Source organism: Pelophylax lessonae (assembly GCF_965119305.1).
Source record: "Pelophylax lessonae genome assembly, chromosome: 7".
NCBI classification, from domain to species: domain Eukaryota; kingdom Metazoa; phylum Chordata; class Amphibia; order Anura; family Ranidae; genus Pelophylax; species Pelophylax lessonae.
Window position 1 is genome coordinate 248,366,205 of NC_138774.1, and position 24,728 is coordinate 248,390,932.

Sequence of the window (24,728 nt, forward strand, 5' to 3'; positions counted from 1 at the left end):
CGAATTCCTCTGTGTGTTACTTCCGGGTTAGCATTGACCACAATGCATTTCGCTTAACGAGCGTCCTCAGGCATTCGGAACAGAGGCTGGGATACACATCCACCGCCGCAATACAAAGAAGGGGGAAAGGAGATACAGGGTGCTGCAGATCCCCGGAGAATATCTTCCTAAGACCCAAAAAACGATTTTGTACTGCCGAATTGCCCAGTGCCAGGAGGGCACAACAAATAGTAAGAGGCTAATTGTCACCTTATAGTGTATGTTTTTTGGAGAATAAAACAGTATTTCACTATTGGAGGCTATTTGTTCTTCTATATCTTTATGTGTATGGGGGGACTACATGGTCCAACTAGAGAATATAGGAGCCAGAGATCCAAGCAATCGAGGAGAGGTTTGATCCACCCAATAAAGGGATCACAGGCGTTGGGGGTCCTTGTGACCTGCTGCTAGCTGGTAAGAGGCCACGGTTGTCACATCCCAGCACCTGGAGCACTGTGAATGGATTAATAAGAATTCACCAAGCACAATTTTGATTGCATGCTATTGCTTGGACCTTTAAAGTGGAGTTCCACCCGTTTTTCCAACATTATAAAAATTGCTTTTATTCCCCAAACGATCACAGCATTGGCTAAATGTAATTGTTTTCCTATCTACTTAAAGGAAATAATGTTTTATAAATGACATTCTTCATAAACTAACCTTGATTTTTCCTCAGCAGGGGGCTCCCATCTTAATTGTGGGCGTGTGAAGCCCACATTTTACTACTTCCTACAATAGGTGCTGCTGGTTACCCAGCATGCACCTCCAAAGGAAGGTCCCACCCTGTTGTTATGGCAACACAGCTACTGCTGTGCTGGTCTCTGGTGAGAATTGAAATCACATGAATGTCTAATACATTGTTACTGTGGCTAACTTTGTTTATGTTAAACATACCTGTATCATATATATTATTACTATTATACAGGATTTATATCGTGCCAACAGTTTGCGCCGCACTTTACAATGTGAGGGAAGACAATACAGTTACAGTACAATTCAATACAGGAGGAATCAGAGGGCCCTGCTCGTTAAAGCTTACAATCTAGAAGATATATATATATATATATATATAATATATATATATATAAGAGATCTATCTATCTATCTATCTATCTATCTATATATATATATTTTAATATTTTTATATATCCATTTATTTTTTACAGTATTGCTAATTTTCACTTGCAGCTGACGAAACAGATTTTCACTTCGCCCCGGTTCACACTTCTGCGAGTGCCGGGTTTGCATGTAATGTCGGAGCGCACTGCTCCGACATTACATGCGATCAGCTGTGCAGTGCGAGTTTAGCCATACAGTTTGTATGGCTAAATTTGCATCGCACCCGGAGCAAAGACGCACAGGAGGCATTTTTGCAGCCGCATCAGGATCGGATCGCACAGCGGTTCACACTTGTGCGATCCGCTCCTGTGCGAACTGCACGATCGCACTGCGATATGCGATCAAACTGGGGGTGTCGTTAAGATTACATTGACACCCCCAGCGGATCGCATATGGCAGTGTGAACTGCCGGGGGTGCGTGTGCGATGCGGGAACAGGCTGCGAATTCGCAGCCTTCCCGCACTCGCATAAATGTGAATCGAGCCTTCACCTTTAATTCCACCGTGAATTTTAAATGTACCTTGGCGCCGCGTGAGGGGGGGCGCACATAATCCTCTATCTCCCGCAAGCATTGCCGGGACAAGGCCATCCAGCGCCCAGGGCGAAGACACCAAACTGCACCCCCCCATAAAATTTCCCCTCCAAGCGCAAATTCTCCCCTCTTAAAATCCCCCCCCCTCCCAGCACAAATCTTCCCCTCCCCCAAATGTCCCCTCCTAGCATAAGTCCTCCTCCCCTCCTAGCAGAAATACCCATCAATTATCCCTACTAGCACAAATCCTCTCCCCCAAACCCCCCCTCCCCCCAAAAAAATTCCCCTTCTTGCACAAATCCCCCCTCCTAGGACAAATCCTCTTCCCCCCATCCCAAACCCCCCGAATATCCCATCTAGCACATCCCACCATATTCCCCCGCCTAGCACAAATCCTCCCCCCAATTTTCCCCTCTAGCACAAATACCCCCAATCATCCCTACAAGCATAAATTCCCCCCATCCCCATTTCTAACAGCGCCATAATTCCCCATCCTAGCACAAATACCCCCATCACCTCTTCTAGCACAACCCCCCCCCTAAATCCCCTTCCTAGCACAAATCCTTCCCCCCCCCCCCCCCCGTCCGTCCCCACAGCACAAATCCTCTTCCCCTTATTCCTACAGCACAAATCCCCCCTCCTAGACAGAACATCCCCCCCCCCACAATCTCCACAGCACAAATCCCCCCTCCTGGTACAAATCCTCTTCCCTCCATCCCCACAGCAAAAATCCCCCCTCCTGGCACAAATTCTCCCCCAACAGCACAAATCCCTCCTCCTGGCACAAATCCCCCCCCCCCCAGCACAAATCACCCCTCCTAGCACCCCCCTCCCCAATTTCCCTGCTAGAAAAAATGTTATCCTGTCACCTCTCAAATTTCCCATCCCAGCACAAATACCCCCCCCCCTATATTGATCCAACCTAGAAGTTATCTTCTCCCCACCCCTCCTAGTACAAATGCTCTCATTCCCCTCTCTCCCCCCTCCCTGGTGTCCCCAGTGCAGTTCTCCCTTCCCTCGGCTTGGCTGCAGCTTTCCTCCAGCAGGCAGACCTCAGATACAGCGCGGCACATTGATTTGTGATTCTCCTCTTCTGAGGCTCCTTCCTTCTCATCTTCATATGTCAGAGCGGAGGAGGAGCCTAGGGGAAGCCGATTTCTAAAGCTTTGCACGGACAGCTGGCGGGAGAGATGCTGCTGCAGAAAGGGGAGGAAGATTGCGGCTCAGGGATGCCACTGGATGTCAGTTTGGGACTTTACAGTATTTGTTACCCCCCTCTCCTTAAAGCAAACAATGTGTGTAGGGGGTGTAGGGGACACGTAATCAAACTCTGTATTGTCCCGATCTGACAACCAGTGGCATCCCTGAGCCGCGATCTTCTTTCCCTTCAGCACAGCAGCCGCATCTCTTCCGCCAGCTGTCCGTGCCAAAGGTTTAGCAATCAGCATCTCCTAGGCTCCTCTCCACTCTGACATATCAAGATGAGGAGGAGCCGAAAGAGGAGAAATCCCGATCTGACAGTCCCGATCTGATGAGCGCTACAGTAACAGGAGTGTGAAGCTGGGGAGGAAAGAGAGACAGCACATCCCGCTCTCTTCTGTCAGCTAATAGTTGCAGAAACACTCCTGGTAGCGCCCCCTCCACCTCCCAAGCTACAGACGCCCAGGGCAGCCGACCTCCCGCCCACGAGAGAGAGAGAAAGATAAAGAGACAGAGTCAATTATTATGTTTAAAATTTTATTAAATTTTTTTTATTTACAAAAAATAAAAATATTTTATTTACATATACTGTATATGATCAAAAAATACAATAAAATAAGCATACAAGAATACATCTAAAGAGAGAGAGCGAGACAGAGGGGGAGAGAGAGAGAGAGAGAGCGAGACAGAGGGGGAGAGAGAGAGCGAGACAGAGGGGGAGAGAGAGAGAGCGAGACAGAGGGGGAGAGAGAGAGAGCGAGAGAGAGAGCGAGACAGAGGGGGAGAGAGAGCGAGACAGAGGGGGAGAGCGAGACAGAGGGAGAGAGAGAGAGAGCGAGAGACAGAGGGGGGGAGAGAGAGCGCGAGACAGAGGGGGAGAGAGAGCGCGAGACAGAGGGGGAGAGAGAGAGCGCGAGACAGAGGGGGAGAGAGAGAGAGAGCGCGAGACAGAGGGGGAGAGAGAGAGCGCGAGACAGAGGGGGAGAGAGAGAGCGCGAGACAGAGGGGGAGAGAGAGAGAGCGCGAGACAGAGGGGGAGAGAGAGAGAGAGAGCGCGAGACAGAGGGGGAGAGAGAGCGCGAGACAGAGGGGGAGAGAGAGAGAGCGAGACAGAGGGGGAGAGAGAGAGAGAGAGCAAGACAGAGGGGGGAGAGAGAGCGCGAGACAGAGGGGGGAGAGAGAGCGCGAGACAGAGGGGGAGAGAGAGAGAGAGAGCGCGAGACAGAGGGGGAGAGAGAGAGAGAGAGCGCGAGACAGAGGGGGAGAGAGAGAGAGCGCGAGACAGAGGGGGAGAGAGAGAGCGCGAGAGAGAGAGAGAGCGAGACAGAGGGGGAGAGAGAGAGAGCGCGAGACAGAGGGGGAGAGAGAGAGCGCGAGACAGAGGGGGAGAGAGAGAGAGCGCGAGACAGAGGGGGAGAGAGAGAGAGAGAGAGAGAGAGAGACAGAGGGGGGGAGAGAGAGAGACAGAGGGGGAGAGAGAGAGCGAGAGAGCGAGACAGAGGGGGAGAGAGAGAGAGCGAGACAGAGGGGGAGAGAGAGAGAGCGAGACAGAGGGGGAGAGAGAGAGCGCGAGACAGAGGGGGGGAGAGAGAGAGTGCGCGAGACAGAGGGGGAGAGAGAGAGAGCGCGAGACAGAGGGGGAGAGAGAGAGACAGAGGGGGAGAGAGAGAGAGACAGAGGGGGAGAGAGAGAGAGAGAGAGAGACAGAGGGGGAGAGAGAGAGAGAGAGAGACAGAGGGGGAGAGAGAGAGAGACAGAGGGGGAGAGAGAGAGAGAGACAGAGGGGGAGAGAGAGAGCGAGACAGAGGGGGAGAGAGAGAGAGAGCGCGAGAGACAGAGGGGGAGAGAGAGAGAGAGAGCGCGAGACAGAGGGGGAGAGAGAGAGAGAGCGCGAGACAGAGGGGGAGAGAGAGAGCGCGCGAGACAGAGGGGGAGAGAGAGAGAGCGCGCGAGACAGAGGGGGAGAGAGAGAGCGCGCGAGACAGAGGGGGGGAGAGAGAGAGCGCGCGAGACAGAGGGGGAGAGAGAGAGAGAGCGCGAGAGAGGGGGAGAGAGAGAGAGAGAGAGAGAGAGAGCGAGACAGAGGGGGGGGAGAGAGAGAGCGAGACAGAGGGGGAGAGAGAGAGAGAGCGAGACAGAGGGGGAGAGAGAGAGAGAGAGAGAGACAGAGGGGGAGAGAGAGAGAGAGACAGAGGGGGAGAGCGAGAGAGAGCGAGCGAGACAGAGAGAGAGAGCGAGCGAGACAGAGAGAGAGCGAGCAAGACAGAGAGAGAGAGAGCGAGACAGAGGGAGAGAGAGCGAGACAGAGGGAGAGAGAGCGAGACAGAGGGAGAGAGAGAGCGAAACAGAGAGAGAGAGAGAGCGAGACAGAGAGAGAGAGAGAGACACACACACAGAGGGGGAGAGAGAGACAGAGAGAGAGACAGAGACACACAGAGAGAGAGAGAGAGAGACACACACACACAGAGGGGGAGAGAGAGAGACAGACAGAGAGAGATAGAGACACACAGAGGGGGAGATAGACAGAGAGAGACAGACAGAGAGAGAGATAGAGACACACACACACACACACACACAGAGGGGGGGAGAGAGAGACAGACAGAGAGAGATAGACAGAGAGAGAGAGATAGAGAGACACACACACACACAGAGGGGGAGAGAGAGAGACACAGACAGACAGAAAGACACAGGACCTCACCTTGCACACACTAATCGTGCCTGCCTGCCCCCTCCTCCTCCTCCTCTCACAAAGCACACAGACAAGCACAACACCCATAACAGCACTAAGATGAATCTTAGCTTGTCTGATGTCCTCATGGATAGAAGTGCATCATTCCTTTTCTAAACATGCAGTACACTGTAGACTCTTCTACAGCCGCTTCTTCTGTGTTATGGTAACACAATATTCGTCTTCCCTTCTCCAACATGGTGCTTAGCTCCGCCTACCAAACGCCATTTCCGGTTTTGAAAAAAATGCAATGATTCTTTCCCACGGCTCCTGGGAATGAGGACACACATCTCCCAGGAGCCCCTGCGGCGCCGGAAATGACATAGTTCGCCGCGGCGCCGAAGGAGGCAGAAAATTGCTTACCCCTAGCAACAGGGCAAGTGGAGCAAGAAAAAAAAAAAAAAGTCACCAATACTGTGATCATTTGGGGAATAAAAGCAATTTTTGTATTGTTGAAAAAACGGGTGGAACTCCACTTTAAACACTACTTGGAGCACATTTATATATTTATACTTTTTTATATATTCTTATGTGATTTTTGTATGGAATTCTTTATATATTTATTTATTGGTTCACTGATCCACACCTTTGTGGATTAATTTACTTTGAGAAGCACAAGCACTTCTTAATTGACGGTTGTCACATCCCAGCACCTGGAGCACTGTGAAGGGATTAATAAGAATCCACCAAGCACAATTTTGATTGCATGCTATTGCCTGGACCTTTAAACACTACTTGGAGCACATTTATTTATTTATATTTTTATATATTCTTATGTGATTTTTGTATGGAATTCTTTATATATCTATTTATTGGTTCACTGATCCACACCTTTGTGGATTAATTTACTTTGAGAAGCACAAACACTTCTGAATTGAAATTGCACTGGTATGCACTTTTCTTTGCTAATTGCACCAATAGTAGATCATATATATATTTGTAGCAATTTTTAATCACATATATTACACTTTAAATCACTTATTAATTTTTATAACACGTGATATATTAAGATTACCAGCGCCTTTTTACCTATGATATATCCCTAATTATTTTTGTTGCCCTTCTCTGGACTCTTTCCAATTCCAGCACATCCTTCCTGAGGACCGGTGCCCAGAACTGGACAGCATACTCCAAATGTGGCCGGACCAGAGGGCTCATTAACATCCAGCCACTCAGCCGCTTCTCTAGCTGTATTGAAGAAGTGGGTTTGACCGCTAGCAGTGACTCTCAGACGAGCAGGATAAAGCATAGCATAGGGCAGTTGTATCTTCTGTAAACTAGGGATGCACCGAAATTTCGGCCGCCAATATTTTCGGCCGAAAATGCTACTATTTCATTTCGGCCGATAGGGGGTTAAAGTCGAAAATGTATGGCCGCTGATCTGTGAAAGTAGTGAGTCATTGACTTCCCTGTCCGCCGCGATCCGATGCTGGTGCCTTCATTGTAATTTACAGCTTGCTTGCTAGACCAGTGGACGTCCCGGGGGAGAGGGACCCAGAATGCACAGTGACAGTGTAGGAGGATCTCATTCTCCCCTGCGCCGATTGCTGCATCGCTCCACAGCTCCACCCACCTCCTCCCTTCAGTGCCTTCACGTGGTGTTTGCTGTGGAGGAAGGTAATGTTATGTGCTGTGCTGTGCGGTAAAAAAAAAAAAAAAACTGTTTCTCCCCTTTTCTACTGCATAAATGTCAGTAGTAGAACGGATTCACAGCCTAGTGCAGTGCTCACCCCCTTCTAATTGCAGTGCACGAGTTAGTCAGCGTCAGACAGTGACAGTCAGTCAGTGAGTGACAGTCAGTCAGTGAGTGACAGTCAGTCAGTGAGTGAGTGTCAGTGAGTGAGTGTCAGTGAGTCAGTGAGTGTCAGTCAGTTAGTGAGTGTCAGTCAGTCAGTCAGTGAGTGTCAGTTAGTGAGTGAGTGTCAGTCAGTCAGTGAGAGTCAGTCTGTCAGTGAGTGAGTGTCAGTCTGTCAGTAAGTGTCAATCAGTCAGTGTCAGATAACTTATTTAAAATCATTTGGGGAAAAAAGTCATTTTCGGTTTTTGGCCAAGGGCATCCTGAATTTTCGGTTTCGGCCCAGAATTTTCATTTCGGTGCATCCCTACTGTAAACGCTGCTTCACTTCATGGAATTTGGCCCTTTTCTTTTGGACCTCAGCAGAGAAGTCTGGGTATATGGACACTCGCACCCCATTAAACTTAATCACAGCCTTTTCCCTGGCCAGCCGGAGCACCTTCTCCCGGTCCCGGTAGTGCAGCAGACGAGCCAATACCGGCCGAGGAGCATTGCCCGGGACAGGCCGCGTGGGGGTGTGGTGGGCCCTCTCCACAGCGAATATAGGGGAAAACACATCCCTCCCAAATGTGTCGATCAGCCACTGCTCCACAAATTCAGTAGGGTCCCTGCCTTCCACCTTCTCAGGGAGCCCCACTATGTGAATATTATTCCGCCTGAGGCGGTTTTCTATATCATCGGCTTTTTCCTGCAGTCAAGGCCGAGTTAGCTTGGGTGTCCCCTATAAGTGCAGGCAGTATATCCTCCACATCACTAAGGCGCCCCTCCACTGCAGTAGTGCGCTCCCTCATCTTCTGAAGATCATGGCGGAGCAAGGAGACCTCCTCCAGTAAGGCTCCCAAGCCTCCCCTGCACTGTGTTCACTGAGGCAGTGCAGTGTTGGACCGCTGCAAGGATCTGCCGTAGGGTGGGCTGGGGGTCTCCCTCCTGCACATCCTCCAGGGACACAGGTGGAATCTCAGACACTGAAGTGGAGGGCTCAGACTCTGCAATCTGATTAGTGTCCATAGGAGACAGCAGATCAGCCCCTGTGTGCATGACATCCTGGGCGCTGGTAACCTGGGCATATGTGAGCTTCTGGGCGTAATAGAGCGTGTCTTTAGGGGCATCCTTGCGGGAGGATTTGCTAGCCTTACCGCTCTGATCCTTTGGCTTGTCTGCCCCACGCTGTGTCCCCCTCGGTGTGCCAGCCGCGGCACCATTTTGGATATCAGAGGCCGCGCCATCTTCTCGACCTTTCCGGGTCATCACGGCAGGTAGCGGGAGCTGGAAGGTATCCTGCGACTCCCGAGAACAAGAGGAGTGGAACGGTGCAGTGCACAAGCGGATCGGTGACCGGAGTAAGGATCGGTGAGAGGGTTACAAGCGGAAGCTCCGTGCAGTGTGTCCGCTCACATGCCTTGCGTGGCCACACCCCCTTGCAGAGCTTTTTATTAATGTTCATATAAAAGCACATTTGGGTAGCAATGACCAGAACATGATTTCAATTAATGTAAGCTGTAAACAACAAGCACATACTGGAAGGATAAACATTTAATTTTAAGAGCAAATTTTCCAGGGATTGAGGGCTGCTCTCCGAGATTTAAACTGGTGGCCATAATTTTCACCAGGTGTGTCGTCTGATATGGATGAACTTTCTTCTAAAGAGCTTTTTCTTATCTTACACTGGGGCAGGGTAGTCCTAAGACTTTCTTTCCCCTCAATTGGGAGATTGTCTTACCTTCTTTGTTTTGCTCTGAAACCTGCCAAATGAGTTCTCTCCCCTGCCTTGATGGGGTTAGGGTCTACCTAGCCTTTTTGTCATCCCCAAAGGCCAAAGAAAAAACATCTGACTCCTTTTGTGGGCCTGTTTGCTATAGTTATGCCAATTAGGATAATGGATATTTTGATTTACCAGTAAATTCCATTTTTTTGGGATACTGTGCAGGTTCTTCCTCTTTGTCCTTTCTACTTATTGTTTTCTACAAAACCAGAGTCCTACATATTTAGAGGGGTTATAGCAGAGTGCACATGGGATGTTCCTAGCAAAGCCAGTGTCAAATCTTGCATAAAGGTAGTGGCATATAGCCCCTGGTCTATGCCTTTCTGTATTCCAATATGAGGAGTAGACTGATAAGTCAAATTTCCTAATTTTTGCTTTTGTACATGTTCCTTATGTCTGTGCCCCACCTTCCCTGTGCCATTTGTTTGAATATCCTTAGCCATGAACTTCAGTGGGGTTTGGATTTGGCATATGAACCCTAGTAGCATTTCCAAAGTCCTCCTAAATACTAGCTTTTGTAAAGGAATTACCCCCTATAGTGTTAACTGATCACTTCTGTGTTTAAACTAATGCAAATTTGTTTGTTGCTTGCAGTATTGGGCAGTGTATGACCACCCTATACCTGATTTTTTGTTCAAATAATTTGATGCTCAGGTTTCTGGAGAATAACCTTTACTGATATCATATTTGAACTTGGGACACACAACACATTGCACAAATACAAAATCCTTACTGTTTACACTATCTGCTTGCCTCCTCCACCTGTTGTAGATAATCCATTTTCTTCATCTGTTTACAGACAAGTCCTTGACAACCGATATGGCCTCAAACGATGGCAAATTGGAGAAATAGCCTCAAAGATTGGTCAGCTGTATTACCACTATTAGTAAGTATCAAGTGAAAAGAGCACAACGCCTAGAATGATTTGGGCTGAAACCTAACACAATATTTTATTTTGAGGTTTACAAAAACATGACGTTACCTAGTTCAATTTGACTATGAAATGTGTCAAATTTATAGCATTTTAGCCCATCTCTAGCAAATCATTTTTCTTGTTTTAGATTAGGAAAGCAAGGGTGTCATGGGAAATCTCTCCTATGGGGGCAAAGCCATAAAGACTTTACTAGAGATGGGAATGTTAAGCTCTGGGTTTTATTTTTGTATTTTCAAGTGATCCCCAGTTCCCCTAATTTCAAGTGCATTAAATGCACAAAACAAGGTGAGCTTACCGATAGGGTCACACCCAGTCTTATCTGTGGACCAACAAAAATGTCTTCCTTAATCTTGGCATCAGTTACTCTTGAAAACATCTGTGTCGAAAACCTTCACCTTTGTTCATTGCATTTACAAATTTTTTCATTAGTCTGAGTTTTTTGTGAAGTGGTGGCAAAAATATATCTTTCTCTTTCGTTCGGCGGACACATCGCTCCATAAATCATAACTACTGGGTTATATTGTCTCCTCCAGGAGTAGGACTAGGCAGAACAAAAAACACCTGGCTACGCCCATGGGCCGTCCTCAGATTGATATAGAACTCCCCTCTCTGCTGTAGGTAATCAATTTTAATCTGTCTAGTCAGGAGTAATTACCTAGACTCCCGGCTGGGATCTCTGGTCCTAGCAGTTTTTTTTTCTCCTTCCTTACATCTTTTTTTTGTTTTTTCTTTTGAGAGATCTATAACTGGGTGAAGGGCTGGATAATCTAGATCCAGCGGTCCCCTCAGCCCAGCCAGGAAGCGCGTGCAGACCGCCGCTACGCGCTAGGCCGACATAGTCTCACAGACAGAGGCTGGTCCGCGAGTTAAACGTCTCGCAGGGTCGCATACGTCCGGGCTTGGGTCTTAGTCGCAGCGTTCCCTTAGCTGACAGCTCCCCTACTTCGGTGGCAAAGAGTCTGTCTGGAGCGTTACCCGCACCATGAAAGGGTAAGTACTGTTCCCCCTCTCCCCTTTTGGCATTTTTTTTTTTGGGTTGGATGTGGGTAACCTCCAAGGATGGTCGGACCTGCCTGCAGGTTCCCTCCTCCCATCCCTTAAAATCCCTCAGTGAGCTGAACTCCTCTGTGTGTCCTACCTTCAGGAGGGGGTCCCCTTGCAGAGGGTGCAGCATTGCAGAGGACACAGGGAAAATCCTGACATGATCCTGATCTGTTGCTTCTATGCCTTCCACTCCATTTTCTTCCATGGCGCGGCTAACGTTGCTCACCTGGAATGTAAGTGACCTGCGTGATAAAGTCAAGAGGACCGTTGTTTTTTTCTTATTTGAAGGAACAACGAGCGGATATTATTGCTCTAGTCGAAACACACGCGAAAGGCCAACTGCTAGGTGCCTTGGGCACCCGTGGATAGGCTGGTCCTTTCAAGCCTCCCACTCAACATACTCCAGGGGGGTTACTCTACTTATATCTAAATCAGTAGCCTTTGCTACTCAGGAGGTGGTGACGGACCCCCAGGGCATATATATATTTGGGCTTTAAAATTCCTGTTTATAGCTGGTTGCTATGGATTGGGTCAGGAAGCTAGCCGCCGCGTCCTTTACTGATGAGTCATCATGTAAAAAAATAGACTTGCCGACAAATTAGTGAAAAAACTGCGTTTTCGTGTCTGGTATGGATTTGAACGAGACACCCTCATGCCCAAAATTAAAAAGAAAAAAAAAGGCATTTGGTCCCCCCTCAAAATCCATACTAGAACCTTAACCGAGCATGTAGCCCGGCAGGTCAGGAAAGGGAGGGGACGAAGGAGCGTTCCCCAACTCCCCTGAACCATTCCAGGCCACATGTCTTCAACATGGGGGTGCGGTGCTTTGGGGCAGGGAGGCTGTGCAACCCTGGGCTGTGGCTGTTGGGGTCTGTGGGTCTGGGGCTTATCAGAATACGGAAGCCCTCACTAACAAGCCCCCAGATCCCGGCCCCCCATGTGAATGAGTATGGGGTATATCCTACCTTTACCCATCCACCAAAAAAAGTAGTGTAGTGTAACAAAAGACAATAGACAGTTTTTTTAAAAATGTCTTCGTCTTCTTCTACTCTTCTATTTCTTCCTCTGGTCTTCTTCTTTCTCCTCGTGTTGTTCTTCCCCTGGCAGCGCTCTCGCCGCCGACCCACTGAAAAATCGAAAAAAAGACCCTCCTTCGGCGCTGCGCCCTGCCGATTTGTCTGCATTGATGTCACACATTTCATATACAACTTTGGGGCGTGGCCATTGGATTGTATCATCCAGAGACCCCGTCCCCTTGTGACCTCACAGACCTATCATGCCCCGGGCGGTGACGTTCACACATATGAATGACATCATCCACAGCATCGGGGGGGGGGAGGGAGCGGCGGTGGAGAAGAAAAGCGGGGCAAGAAGACATTTTTATTGATTTTATGGATAAGGATTGTCAAAAACTGTCTATTGTCTTTTGTCACACTACACTACTTTTTTGGTGAATGGGTAGGGGTACAATGTATCCCATACTTATTCAAATGGGGGGGGGGGGGGGCGGGATCTGGGGGCTTCTGGATTTTGATAAGCCCCCTTCCCACAGACCAGGGTTGTCGGGAAGTGGCACTTGTCCCAACAACGGAATAAATGAAGGACCGAGACTGTTGTCCTCAAACAGTCTTAAAAGGGAAGGGGGCGGGGGAAGGGGGGATGGTTGGACTTTTGTGGTACCTTGGTTTGGAAATATAACTTTTTTTTATATAAAAACATACAAATATTATGCTAAATATTAGTTAAAAAAGAATACGGACCAATCGTCTGACAACAATTCATTGACATAAGAGAACTGGTAAATACCAGTCCAGACGTCCAGAATCAATGTTTGAAAAAAGTGTTCTTATTTTTTGTATGTGTTTTCTAGTTTGTATATTTATATCTTTTTGGCACTATCCACTCATATGTTGTCATTCTTTTTAGAGAGCGCGTATATACTTATCCTCCTGAAGAAGCAGATCACCACCACGAAACATGTCGAGGAATATACGCCCAAAAATGAATCTTTGCACTCTGTTTTATTATTAAGTATTTATAAGTTCTCTTATGTCAAATGAATTGTTGGATGATTGGTCCATATTCTTTTTAACCCAATATTTTGTATTAAATAAAATTTGTATGTTTTTATATAAAAAAATAACTCATTTCCGATCAAAGGTACCGCGAAAGTCCAAAAATAGAAAACAACTGCGCTAGTCCAAAAAGTAAAAGATATAAAAGCAGCAACCTCAAGTGTGACCGACACCCCAAAAGAACAATATAATAAATAAGTTGTGCTAAAAATGAAACATATAATGTGATTATATGGTGAAAAAAAGTCCGTAATAATGTCCAAAATAGGAAACATGAAGTGAAGTAACCAGCGAAGTAACTGTGCAGGTACCGCTTACCAGAAGCAGGATATGTAAAAGCCAAATTACGAAGGACAACTCCAAAAGTCCTCAGTAGGTAGACCCCGGTGGACCTCGTGATTCCCACGTAGATCTCCTCAGTAAGGTATTGGTATGTGGAATAAAAAACAAAACGCCATAGCGTAAAACCAAAAAGTAACACCCAAAGTGATTGGGAGCACCAAAGTTCCCGTGTTAAAGGGTGAATCTAGTGAGTAGACTTGAATATAGAAGAGAAACTGGATCCCCACAAGAACTCAATAGGTACTTCTTACCAGAGTGTATAAAGGTAATCGCCAGACAGGTATATCAGACAGGTAAAGTCAGACACCTCCCCCAGTAGGACTGCAGCTTACCAAAGAGATAAATGTGAAGAGCAAAAACGATTAGAGGGTCCCAATCGGGCAAACCAGAAAGGGCAACACCATATGTAAATACCCTTACCGACTCCAGGTGGATAATATGCAAATGAATATGCAAGGGGACCAATCCACTAGGACCTCTGCTGGAAACTCCAATGGGGACTCAGGATGCAGGGACTCAGGATGCAGATGAAACGTCAACCATGGAATACAGAAGAGCACGCCATAGCATAAAACCCACGGATGTTTATTAAATAAAAAAGACAAACACTTAGAAGCATCGGATGACAAAAACCGAAGGAGAGAGGTAACAGCCGCTGGCCGGCTCCGCTCGCCCGTACTTCGTGGACAATAACGTGAAGGTGACGTCAGCACGGCGTTTTGTTTTTTAGTCCACATACCAATACCTTACTGAGGAGATCTACGTGGGAATCACGAGGTCCACCGGGGTCTACTTCCTGAGGTCTTTTGGAGTTGTCCTTCGTAATTTGGCTTTTACATATCCTGCTTCTGGTAAGCGGTACCTGCACAGTTACTTCGCTGGTTACTTCACCTCATGTTTCCTATTTTGGACATTATTACAGACTTTTTTTCACCATATAATCACATTATATGTTTCATTTTTAGCGCAACTTATTTACCGCGAAAGTCCAACCATTACCCCCCTCCCCCTCTTGAAACTCTGTTTTAGGACAACAGTTTCTGTACTTTATTTATTCCATTAGACATTATCATGGATGTGGGTACCTATTACCTTTTTTGCTTACCTCAGGCTCATTATTTCAACGTGGGAACAATGTGCTTTGGGGGAGGCAGAGCCCCCCTGTCCCAAACCATGCCCCTCCCTCCCATGTTGAGGGCATGTGGCCTGGAATGGTTCAGGAGTAAAGGGGGGGGGGGGGTCACTAGGCAGAAAAAAATTCTGGCTACACCCATGGGCAGTCCCAGGGGGTATACTCCATCTCTCTGCTATAGTCACTCAGCTTTTTTCTGCCTAGTCAGGAGTAAGGACCTAGTTCCTTGCTGGGATCTTTGGTCCTGGCATAAAATTTTCCTCCTTGATTCTTCATGTGATATCTACTATCAACTGCCGAACTGGGTGACGGGCTGGATAATCTAGATCCAGTGGTCACCACAGTCAGACCAGCGAGTGTGTGCAGACCTCAGCTCTGCGCTAGGTCGGCCACAACAAAGCCCCACTGGATGGGGGTTGGCCCTGCGAGTTAAATGTCTCGCGAGGTCGCATACGACCTGGCCTCAGCCTGAGTCGCAGCATTCCTCCTGGCCGACAGCCCCCCACATTTCGATGGAGAGGAGGATCTGTCTGGAACAGTGTCCATCTGGTTCCTGGTAGGGTGACTAGCTGCCCCCCCTCTGGAGGGTTTTGGGGTGGAAGTGCACCCTCCTTGGGACAGTCGGACCCCCGGTTCCCTTCCTTTCTGCAGGCACCCCACCTGGCCAAGTTCCTCATTCCCCCCCTTCCACGTACGCTGGGGATGTACCTTTTTTTTGGGTGGTCTGGCCACTTTTCTGGGATGGGGGCAGGGAGCTAACTGACGATAAGGGGGGGGGGATACGCTGCTGGCGACCTGATGATCAATTTTGCGGGGTGGGGTTGTAACTGGGGGGGGGGGGCTCTCCTGCTAGGGCCCCCCTTCATGCCTGGGTCTGTCCTGAGACCCGGTCTCCAAATTCTGGCTTCCTGTATGCCTCATGGTGCTGCCATTTTGTTGTAGCCTGTGCGCGCACGGCGGCTATATTTGTGTAGTCCAGCGGCCATTTTACTGTGGTTTGCCATTGCAAATAGCGGCAGCCATGACAGTGGAGCCCACTGGGCGTCAATTTTTCGGCAGTGGGAGCCCCTCCTTATCCCCTGATGCTTACTCCTGGATCATTTAGCTTCCTGATCGCCACACGTGTAGTGCAGATTCTCCTGGTGGTTGCAGGTGCCTGTGTCGATGGGTGGCGAGTCTAGTGGGGTCCTCTCCCTCTTTGTTGAGGATTGCTCTGTGCCTTGTGCTTGGCGACTGGGTGGTCTGCTAGCACAGTGGGGGTTGTCCCTTAGCAGTGTGTTTTTTTGTGGCATCCCCCTGGTGACTCATGGAGTCTTTGGAGCACGTTTCCCCACCTGATCCTCTCTCTGAGGCTGCGGGGCTCTCTGGGTCCCAACCATCCATCCATGCTCTCCTCCTGCCTTTGCTGAGCTGATGGACCAGCAGTTTATCTGTGATGCCTCTAAGGATGCGGCTCCCCTGATGGTTTGCCTCTGTTTTGGTGGTGGTCTTTCGGTGTGTCTTCTGGCTCATTCTAAATAGGCCTTGACTGATCTTCATTTTCAAGGAGATTGTCTGTCTGGAGCTACCCTGGATGACATTAAAGGTCTCACAGGGGGAAGAGTACCTTTCTTCCGCAGGCTACGAAGGTCATAGACAAGGACCTTCCTTCTCGGCTCATAAGAAGTTTTTTAGTCCCTCAGGGTCAACTGACAAGGGCTCGAAGCCTTTTAGGGCCTCCTCTGGCGCATCCAAACGAACCTGGTCTGGCAAGCCGGGAACGGGCTTCTCCAGACCCGCTGACAAGGCTCCTTCTGCATGAAGGTGTTCCCTCACCCGTATCAGGGATGGGGGGGATGTCTTCGCAGGTTTCCAGACCCATGGACTTCCCTGGTGGATCCACAAAGTCATTCGGTCCAGCTACAAGAGTTTCGCTCTTGTCCCTTGGCAAGGTTTTCTCCGCTTTGCTGTGGTAGAGGAGCATCTTCAGTTTGTGGCCTTACCCTTTGGTCTCGCCTCCGCTCCTCAGGTCTTCACAAAAGTGTTGGCTCCCTTGCTAACCTTGCTATGCCAACAGGGCATCTTGTGGTACTGGCCTACACCTGTCCGGCTGGAGAGGTGTCCTCGGCAAGCATTCTGCTCAGAGGATCTGGACGCTGGAAGAGACTACCGATCAATGTCCTGGAACTCCGAGTGATCAGACTGTGTCTGGATCAATGGACAGGTCATCTTCAGGGATGCCCAGTGCACATTCAATTGGACAATGCCACGGCCATGGCTTATGTCAATCACTAAGGGGACACAAGAAGTGCCCTGGCGGCTCTGGAGGTAGCCGGCATTCTAAGGTGGGCAGAATGGTTCGTACCAGCTCTCTCTGCCGTAAACATTCCTGGGGTGGAAAATTGGCATGTGGATTACCTCAGTCGGCTAGCGGAGTAAGGAGAGTGGTCCTTTGACCTGGAGGTGTTTCATCAGCTGTGTCTCCGGTGGGGCACCCCTGAGGTGAATCTGTTGGCGCTTCGGCTCCACAGAAAGGTGCAGAGGTGTGGCTCGGTCAATGGATCCTCCTGGCAGATGCCACAGACGCGCTGGTGGCCGCGTGAGGTCAGTATTGTCTGATCTACGCCTTCCCTCCTCAAGCTTATGCCCAGACTCCTACGCAGGATCAAGGCAGAAGGGATTCCGGTTATCTTGGTGGCTCTGGACTGGCCTCGCCAGGCCTAGTATGCCGATCTAGTGCGGCTGGTTGCTGACGCTCCTTGGAAGCTTACTCTCAGGGAGGATCTGCTGTCCCAAGGACTAATCTTCCATCCTGCTTCAGTCGCTGGCTTTGACAGTTTGATTGTTGTTGAATGCCAGGTGCTAAAGGATAGAGGTTTGTCTGAGTTGGTGGTTCCTACGTTGTTAAAAGCCAGGAAATCTACTTCTAGGAAGATCTGCCATCGTACGTGGAAGACTTGCATTGCATGGTGTGAGTCTATTGGGGTTCATCCTCGCTCCTTCTCGGTGGCTCGGATCTTAACCTTCAACGGGGGTGGGGGGGTTGAACAGAATTTGGCCTTGAGTACCATCAAGGGCCAGGTATCAGCCTTGGCGGTCTTTTTCCAACTACCTTTGGCTACATGCTCCCTGGTGCGTACTTTTCTTTAGAGTGTCAGACATTTGGTTCCTCCAGTACGGGCTCCGTTGCCGCCTTGGGATCCTAATTTGGTGCTTTCCGCTTTAGAGAAGCCTCCCTTTGAAAATATTCGGGAGACTCCTCTGCTTACACTGTCCCAGAAGGTGGCCTTCTTGGTGGCTATCACTTCTGTACACAGGGTCGGGACTGGTGGCGTCACCTTATTTGGTGATTCACAGGTATAAGGTGGTGCTTCACCCCGGTCCGTCATTCCTTCCTAAGGTAGTCTCTGACTTAAATTTGAATGAAGACATTGTTTTGCCTTCTTTGTGTCCCACGCCTAAACATCTGAAGGAAATTGCCTTGCATGAGTTGGATGTGGTCTGGGCAATTAGGGTGTACCTGGCAGCTATAGAGTCTTTCGGGGAAAGTCAGACTCTGTGCTCACAGATGGACCTCGCAAAGGGTTGTCCGCTTACTCTGCGACCATTTCCAGATGGATCAGACAGACATTGGTTCATGCCTATTCCATCAGGGGGTCAAGTTCCTCCTTTCCCTGTCAAGGCGCACTCTACTAGGACGCTTAGTGCCTCCTGGGCCTACTGTCATCAAACATCAGCGATGCAGATTGGCAAGGCGGCCACCTGGTCATCGGTGCACACTTTTACAGAGTTTTATAAAGTAAATGTGTTGGCATTTGGCCGCAAGGTTTTACAGGCTGCTGTTTAAGAGGACCTGTTCCTCTTTGGGGTTTTTTTCAGGTGGGCACCAGCTGTTTTTGGTTGAGCGCCTGTTTAGCCTTGGGATTTATTTGCAGTTTTCCCACCCCTCATGTTTGACACTGCTTTGGGACATCCCAATGGTCAAGAATGACAGGACCTGTGTCCGTCAATGAAAGAGAAAATGGGATTTCTCTATCAGACTCGGCTCCATATTCTTCTTGACCATTGGGTTATGCTGCCCCCTGCAGGAGTAGGACACTAGGCAGGAAAAATCTTAACCACTTCTATGGGGCAGTCCTGCAGGCATACACCCACTCACATCTGCTATAGGATTCAGTTTGTTTCTGCATAGTTTAGGAGTAGGACCTAGTTCCCGGCTGGGACTTCAGTCTTAGCTTGTCTTTTTTTTTTATTTTAAAGGGAACCTTTGTTTAAAATATTTTTTTTAGCTAGTTATGTTCCTGAGAGAACTGCAATCAACAGCCAGACTGGGTTTCAGACTGGATATCCTAGATCCTTAAGGTCTCCCAGCCCTGCCAGCGGGCGTGTGCAGGTTATAGCTCAGCGCTAGGCCTCGCCACGACAGAGCCCCAATGGACGGGCTGGCCTGCCAAGTGAAACACTTCGCCGGGACGCACATGACCTGGTTTGGCCTGATTCATAGCATACCCTTTGGCCGTCAGCAACCCTACCCCAAGTGGAGAGGTAGTCTGTCTGGAGTGGTGCCCACCCGATGTCGTTGGTATGGTGAATAGTGTAGTGTCCCCCCCCCCCCCATAGCTCTGGTGGAAGTGGGCCCCTCCCTGGGAAGGTCAGACCCTCAGGTGCCCCTCATTTTCCCTGGCCTCTCGGTATGTACCAGGCTCCCCCAAGGCCTCCCTTCCCACCATCATAGAGCTCCCTACCTCAGTGATGGGTCCTCGGGGGTGGACGCGCTGAACCCGCCATAGCTGATCGGCTGGGGGGGGCAATCTTGGTAGGGGTGCCTACCAGGACCCCCCCCCCATGCCACTAATCGTTTGGACCTTGTAGTGGGTCCTAAAGACCGCATGGCGCGCGGAGGGGCCGCCATTTTACTGTAGAATCGTTCAGCCTTATTTTGCAAAAGTTCCCATTGAAATGCATGGGCGGCCATGTTTTTGTGGTTTCCCTATAGGAATGAATTGGGCGGCCATTTTCTCTGAGTCCACGAACGCTGGACAGCAGGGAGCAGCTAGCCCTTTCCTCTAGTAATGACCCAGGTACTTCCTCTTCCTGTGAAGATCGTTTTCACTGCACAGCAGACCGATCCTGTTCCATATCGAATGGTGGTATGTCTATTGAGATCACTGTAGGTCTCTCTCTTTCACACTATCTGCAGCGCTAGGGGCTGGGACTTGGTAGTACCGCTGGCGCAGCGGTGTAGGTAGTTTTTTCGCAGTTTTCTTAAAGTGACACTGCGCTATTCCAGGGTTCATATGGAGCCCCAGGAACAAATTTCACCTACAGATCCCCTCCTTACAGTTGCGGGGACCTCCGGGTCGCAACCCCTGTCTGCCTGAACGGCGGTTTTGGAAAACCTGGTGTCAAAAGTAGATTTGGTTTTAAAAAATACAACTAGTAAAAAGCGCCCTTTGCCCTCCCATGTATCCTCAGAGTCTGAGGTAGATATGGCTGGCACGGACACGTCACCCTAAAGGGGTTCTACGTCATCGCACTCGGATGGCGAGGACGACCTATCTTCTGCAGCCGTGAAGGAAAGCGTGCTGGTGGAGGCACCTGGTGTCCGTGCAGGAAACTCTAAAAATGATGGATGATTCTGTAGCATGAGGGACGCAGGTGTTGTTTGGCACTCGTGAATCCCAGAAGTCGGGCAAGGTTTTCCCTTGTCCGGAACTTTTTGACAAAATTGTCTCTGACCAATGGGGGCGCCTCAAACAGATGTTTGTTGTGCCGAAGTGTTTTAAGAGGCGCTATCCATTCGCGAACGCGTTACCTGCAAACTGGACCGTTCCACCAAAGATGGACTATCCGGTTTCAGACTGAACAAATCTACTATGGTGCCGGTGGAGAAGTCCCCGGTCTTTACAGACCCTGTGGTTAGACGGATTGAGTCTCTGTCCTGCCACTTATATTTGATAGCGGGCTCAATGCCTAAACCGATCTTCGTGATCACTCTGGTGTTCCAGACCATAACAGAATAGGCAAAGTTACTAAAAAGTGACCTAGAAACAGAACAGCTCCCTCCGGGCCTGGCAGAGCTAACGAACCAAATGGTCCAAGCCCTACTATTTATATGTAATGCTACGCTAGATGCAGCCCCTCTTGTAGCCAGAGTATCTGGGGTGGGGGTAACTATTAGACGCATGGTGTGGCTAAAAAGCTGGTCTGCGGATCAGGCTTCAAAAAATGCTCTACCAGAGCTCCTTTTTACAGGAGACCGTTTGTTTGGATCCTCATTGGATGAACTGATCAAGGGTCTTTCAGGTGGGAAGAGTACACTTCCTCAATCCTCCAAGGGCAAGTCACCACGTTTCGTGCCTCCGGCATGCAGGGCAAAGGATCTAAGCCATTTAGGTTTTCTGGAGGTTCCAAGAAGACATGGTCGGGTAAGCCGAGAGCAGACCAATCCAGGTCTACAGACAAATCCCAGTCTGCATGAAGGGACGCCCTCACCCGTAACTGGGGTGGGGGGACATCTTCGCTTCTTTCCGTAACGATGGATCTCCTTGATTCAGGAAAAATGGGTCCACGAACTGATCCAATCGGGTTACAAAATCGAATTCAGGTCTCAACCATCGGACAGATTCTTCCTGTCCAATATACGTCTATCTCCAGATTGGTTGAGAGATCTGCGAGAGGTGGTACAAGATCTGCTGTCGCAAGAGGTGATTGTGCCGGTTCCCTCTCGGTTACGCTTTCATGGGTTCTATTCAAACCTGTTCACTTTTCTCAGGAAAGAAGGCAACCTTTTTGAGGCAAACCTCTTTGTGCAGGTACAGAAGTTTCGAATGGAGTCCATTCGCACGGTAATGGCGTCGCTACACCAAGGAGACTTTTTGGCTTCCATCGATATCAAGGACGCATATCTACACATCCCTAATTACACTGGACACCAGTGTTTACTTCGCTTCACTGTAGGAGAGGAGCATTATCAATTTGTGGTGTTACCCTTTGGTCTCGCCTCCGCTCCCAGGGTCTTCACCAAAGTGTTGGCTCCGGTATTGGCTTTACTGCGACAACGGGGGATTGCGGTACTGGGGTACCTGGACAATCTCCTCTTAAGAGCAGACTCGCATTCAGTCCTGTTGGGCGACTTGACAATCACTATACGGACTCTGCAAGAAATTGGTCGGAACCTCAATTTCAAAAAATCTGCTCTGGTACCATCTTCAAAACTGGATTATCTGGGGCTGACTGTAGACTCAGCTTCAGGGAGGGTGTTTCTTCCTCCGGAAAAGCTGCAAAAGTTGCAGAGGGCAGTTTGTTTGCTGTTATCCAGCAACCTGTTCTCTCTGCGGACTTGCAATGCGAGCCTCAGGCCTGATGGTGGTGACCGTTTGCTCAGTTCCACACGAGACCCTTGCAAAGTATCTGAATTGGTGGCGCTATCCTGCTGTTCAACTTATCTGGTGGTCCACAGAGATAAGGTGGTACTTCGACCTATTCAGTTGTTTCTTTCTAAGGTGGTTTCTGATTTCCATTTGAATAAAGACATTGTGCTGCCTTCACTCTGTCCTAAGCCCAAGCAGCCCAAGGAAATTGCCTTGCATTCTTTGGATGTGGTTCGGGCAATTAGGGTTTACCTGGCAGCTATTGAATCTTTCAGGAAATCAGACTCTATTTTTGTCTTCACGGAAGGACCTCGAAAGGGATTGGCTGCGTCTGCCGCGACCAAATCCAGATGGATCAGGCAGACGGTGGTTCAGGCTTATTCACTGAAGGGTCAGGTTCCACCTTTCCCTGTGAAGACACATTCTGCTAGGGCGCTGAGTACCTCTTGGGCTTTTTCGCCATCAGGCGTCAGTAATGCAAGTTTGCAAGGCTGCAACTTGGTCGTCTGTGCACACGTTCACAAAGTTCTACAAAGTAGATGTGTTGGCATCCTCGGATGCTTCTTTTGGCCGCAAGGTCTTGCAAGCTGCTGTTTAAAAGAGAAAATATTCTCTTTGAGGGTGTATGTTTTCTAGGTGAGCTCCAGTTGTTCCTGGTTTAGCTCCATGTTCACTGGTTGGCTAAGTTTAGCCTTTGGGGAATTGCATTCTTTTCTGCATTTGTTTTCCCACCCCTCATGCAAATACTACTTTGGGACATCCCAATGGTCAAGAAGAATATGGAGCTGCGTCTGTCAATGAACGATAGAACTGCACCCACACCTCTATTTCTGAGTGGTATGGGTTTTTTTCTTCTAAACACTGCAACAAAACTGAATCCTATAGCGCAGTGGTCCTCAACCCTGGTCCTCAGGGCCCACTAACAGGCCAGGTTTGCAAGATAACTGAAATCCATCCCAGGTGATATAATTTGCTGCTCAGTGATTGCAGTACTCTAGTCTGCATCTCCCCAAGATAATACTTAAAATCTGGCCTGTTAGTGGGCTCTGAGGACCAGGGTTGAGGACCACTGCTATAGCAGAGTGAGTGAGTGGGTGTATGCCTGCAGTGACTCCCCCATAGGCGTGGTAAAGATTTTTCCTGCCTAGTGTCCTACTCCTGTTGGGGGCAGCATAACCCAATGGTCAAGAAGAATATGGAGCTACGTCTGTCAATATTCTTCAGAGAAAAGGATTTTATGGTAAGTTCTTACAAAAATTCAGTTTTCTCTATCGTTCATCGACAGACGCAGCTCCATCTTCATTACTAGTAAAATCCAGTTTTTTGACTGACCGTAACATCCATTTCTCTGATGTTCATTGAAGGACACAGCACCCACCCCTTTGTGGAGTTAAAATTCTCCTGACACTGTAACAAAACTGAGTGGCTATATCAGAGAGAGGGGATATACCCCCTGGGACTGCCCATGGGTGTAGCCAGAATTTTTTTATGCCTCGTGTCCTACTACTGTAGGGGGCAGTATATCCCATTGGTCAACAATGAGAGGAGCTGTGTCCGTCAACAGAGAAATGGATTTTACGGTAAGTCAAAATCCCATTTTTACATTCCGCTGTCAGCGGGGATCTGTTGACAGCTGATGACTTATTGATTAAGGACGCGGCAGCTGGCTTCCTGGCCTTCTCCTTGGCAACCAGCTATGTACAGTAAATGTAAAGCCAAAAATAAACACGCAAATCGCGATAAAAACGCAGTACTTGCGTTTTGAATGCAGGTCCATTGAAGTCTATTACTGCAAGACGATGCATTTTGCGTGATAAAAACTCCCCGACCCTTTCCAAAATTGCAGAGGCACAAAAATGCATTAATGTGAACGTGTTCTATTGGAAAAAAAAATGTTAAAAAAAAAAAAAAAAAAAAAAATGAAAAGCATTAAACGCATTAATGTGAAACTAGCCTAACCAGCCCCTAGATCACTACGCCCTGTGTGTAGCTAATGAGATACAGATGTGGGCAATCGAGCACCACCATTGTGTCTCTCACAGAGCCACAATCCTATTGAGAATTAATCAAAAAGTCTGTCAAAAAAAAAAAAACTGGTCAAAAACTCTGTTTAAAAGTACAAATATTGACATATTTATATCTAACAACAATATGCAATATAACACATCATACAAAATGGACAATCCAATGTCTAAATTTCCATAAAGAATATATGTATAAATCTATATTCAACTGAAAATTGGCTATTTGACAGAAAAATTACATGCATATACGCACAAATAAGCATGCAACATGCACACACAAGCCTGCTACATGCATATATATATACATACTACACACATGCACGCAATAGGGTATCAGCTGGAGAGTATAAGAATATCAAAAATACATTGACATAAAAAAATAAATATAGATCTTTGTGTGTGTGTGTATATGTGAAGCAGAAAAGTAGATATAAAGAAACTTATTCATAGCAATAGGAAATATCCCATTCAAAGTTGAGACCTGAAGGTTTCCTAGTATTCAAGCAAAAGATCCAGAATACTTCCTTTTTACATAATCTAAATTGATCACCCCCCCTTTTTGGTGTTAAGTTTGGAAAAGTTAAAAACATAATTTAGAAGTATCTGCCAGTTTTATTTTAAGGATCCAGTTTTTGCTCAAATACTATCCA

The 24,728-nt window shown here is 48.4% G+C and overlaps 1 protein-coding gene across 2 annotated transcripts in view; it reads left to right on the forward strand.

Annotated features, from left to right (window-relative positions):
* SCAI (suppressor of cancer cell invasion) overlaps positions 1–24,728 on the forward strand; it is a 630,428-nt gene that overhangs the window by 128,372 nt on the left and 477,328 nt on the right. For both annotated transcript variants that reach the window (XM_082262618.1, XM_082262619.1), the window contains exon 5: positions 9,975–10,061. In XM_082262618.1, the coding sequence (XP_082118744.1) occupies positions 9,975–10,061 (87 nt within the window). The remainder of the gene's footprint in view (positions 1–9,974; positions 10,062–24,728) is intronic.